Genomic DNA, 2,746 nt, shown 5'->3' with positions numbered 1-2,746 from the left:
ATTGCTGCTTTAGCAGATGCTTCAATCCAAAATTGTTCGCTGTTTAAAGCTTTTTGCTAGTTGTACAAAGTTTCCAACAGAAGACAATGTTCTTTGCATCTCTGAATGTGACCCAGCTAGGCCTAATTGCAATACTTACCGTTGTGAAAAGAACGCCTCTCTCCCTCGTTCTCCTTTCTTCTTTTAGCTTTTTGGCTAGCAGCTGACTTGAACAACATAAGTTCTGGGGCCGCTGACCTGCCACGCAGTCATGCATGTTATGTTAATATGCAAATGAAACACACACAAACAGATTCAACTCTGAAATGGCTTTTTATTAGTGAGTCAACAAGAATTTACAAACAATGTGAAATCTGCACTGATTATAGTTGTTGACTACAGTCTTCTGACTGGCTACCAAAGCAGTTTTGCCCCCTGACTGCGCGCGCATCCAGTAGTATGCAAGAAACCCATCTAGTAAATGCCCAACTTTATAACAAAAATGAACATGTTTAGAAAAACAGTTTTAGTCTCGATAGCTAATTTTCCTGTACAAGAAAATGGTATGGGCTGTGAATTCTTATATAAAACATACGGTTAAGGCTTCCAGCTGTGCATAATTAGGGACATGGCTGCTTTGAGTGACAGATGGGAGGGTTTTTTAGGCTTGGGCTCCAAGCTCCCAGTCCAGGTAGAGTCAACTAGCTGATAGTTATGAAGCTAGCTCACTGACCTAACTAGCTAATGGCAGCAACAGTTAGTTAGTTACACTCAGTAGTTAGCTGTTACTATATAGCAAAAAGTAAAGTTGTCTGTCCATGAAGAAACTATCGAACTTTCCATCACAACGTAAAAAGCGCTTTCTGTGAGACATACTGATCAACCTCCATAAACTTGAAGAGGAGTCCTTAAAGTCACACATAGCATCTTGCATAGTTAGACCTATCCTCACACTTCATTCTAGCACCATGCCAGACACTTTGGCCATGTTTAACATGAACATCAAACATTATGTATATGTATATGAAAATAGGGGACAGCATAATAGGTCAGTTTTAATGTTGCTTTTGAGAGCTGTGTAGTCTTTTGTCACAGTATAGCTGTAGCCACACTGATGCTTCCATTGGCTGAAACATATAGCCCTTTCTCAGTTGTGTTTGATGTGTCTGATAGTCAAAGTGCAGCCCTCACAGTTATGCTGTAGAAGGTTCTGGGATACAAACTGTGAGAGAGAAGACACTCACTGATTAGAGGAGTGACAGAGGTGTGTATAATACTGTATGTCACTGCAAAATAATGATGTACAGTATACTTCAAAGTTACTTACATTATGTACAGCCTCTAACATCACATCTTCATTTTCCTTACTGTTGGATAAAATCGAAACTTTTAGGTGAACAGTCACTATTTCGGCATCTGAGGAAAGAAAGGTGCAAAAATGAAAATGTATTTTACCATTCAAACTGTTAACTACAACACTGAAGTACAGAACTCCATGTGATTGACTGTACCATTATCTGAGCTGGTGGTGGTCCTGGGATCTTTGTTTTTGTTGGGACCTCCAGATTTGCTCCCATCTGATGAAGATGTGACATTACTAGTATCTACTTTACTAGTACTGCTTTCTGTCACTGATGTCCCTGCTATGAGGACAAGGAAACTGTCAAAAGCCTGAGGTGAAAGGAGATGAATCACTAACTTAACAATATTTGACTAAAGATAGACAATGCATTTTCAAAAGTGACATCAAGAATTAATTTTTACAACCCTTTATACGTACCTGGCCATTTGTTTGTTGAAATCAATTATAATTTTATACTACTAATAATAATTATATACAATGTTTCATTGTATGTAATGGCAGAGTTTAGGGGTTAAAAAAGTACAACCATAATCATATAAACAGAAATCTGTGTCCAGATATTGTGGCCAAGGTTTGGAAAATAGTTGTTTTTGGCATTTCCAGTTCCCTGCCCTCCTCTCATTTTCTCCTCTCATTCTATCTCCTCCTCTCCTCTGGTCCTATATTTTCCTTTCCTTTCCTTTCATCATCTCTTTTAAATATTTAAATATTAACAGTAAACCAGTGACTCCCTGCGACCCTGTACGCTGATGATGGATGGATGGATGGATGGATAAAACAGTGACTAGAAAGAAGCAACATAAATTACTCAGACTTCATATGTCTTTCTGACAAATATAATGTTAGTTGAATACGCCCTGAGCATCATTGGTAGTGCCTAGGGAAATGTGTGGCTGATTAACTTTTCTGCTGGGGTACGGCAACACCACTTGGACAAACCACATGCAGAACTACAGTGCACCATAACCGCTAGTAAATAAAATGGCAATTTTTCAAGTAGTTATGATTTTAATTGCATTTGCTAATGATCATTTCGGACAGCGGTGCATGGTTGCCACTTGTGATCGGAACACCATCGACGCATGGTAATGTCAGGTGTAAAAAGGGCCATAATGACCAACCTGTAGCTTCGGAGACTGTGGATGTTGGACTTCTGAGGCCATCTAGTGGTGCAGATGTAGTACTGCTGCTTTTTTGGCTGGTTGCTGTGGGAGCAGAGATTGTTGAGGTTGCGCTGATATTTGCAAATATGGAGGTAGTACTGATGTTTGTTGTACTGGATGGTGTTGTTGGAGAGACTGTGGATGCTGAAGTTGTTATTATATCTGCTAGCGTAGAGGTAGTATTGCTGCTTCTTTGGTCGGTTGCTGTAGTGGTGGACACTATGGAGGCTGAGGTTGTGCT

General features: G+C 39.7%; 1 protein-coding gene across 1 annotated transcript in view; it reads right to left on the bottom strand.

Annotated features, from left to right (window-relative positions):
- Window positions 1-971: 971 nt before the first annotated feature.
- The window catches only part of LOC123972480 (cell wall integrity and stress response component 1-like), a 4,789-nt gene continuing 3,014 nt past the window's right edge, over window positions 972-2,746 (bottom strand). The window contains exons 2-5 of the mRNA XM_046051996.1: window positions 2,464-2,744; window positions 1,491-1,622; window positions 1,307-1,395; window positions 972-1,201 (exon numbers count right to left, since the gene is read on the bottom strand). Of these exons, the coding sequence (XP_045907952.1) occupies window positions 1,127-1,201; window positions 1,307-1,395; window positions 1,491-1,622; window positions 2,464-2,744 (577 nt within the window). The 3' untranslated portion in view covers window positions 972-1,126. The remainder of the gene's footprint in view (window positions 1,202-1,306; window positions 1,396-1,490; window positions 1,623-2,463; window positions 2,745-2,746) is intronic.

Source organism: Micropterus dolomieu, linkage group LG06 (assembly GCF_021292245.1).
Source record: "Micropterus dolomieu isolate WLL.071019.BEF.003 ecotype Adirondacks linkage group LG06, ASM2129224v1, whole genome shotgun sequence".
NCBI lineage: Eukaryota > Metazoa > Chordata > Actinopteri > Centrarchiformes > Centrarchidae > Micropterus > Micropterus dolomieu.
This window is presented reverse-complemented; position numbering and strand designations above follow the sequence as displayed.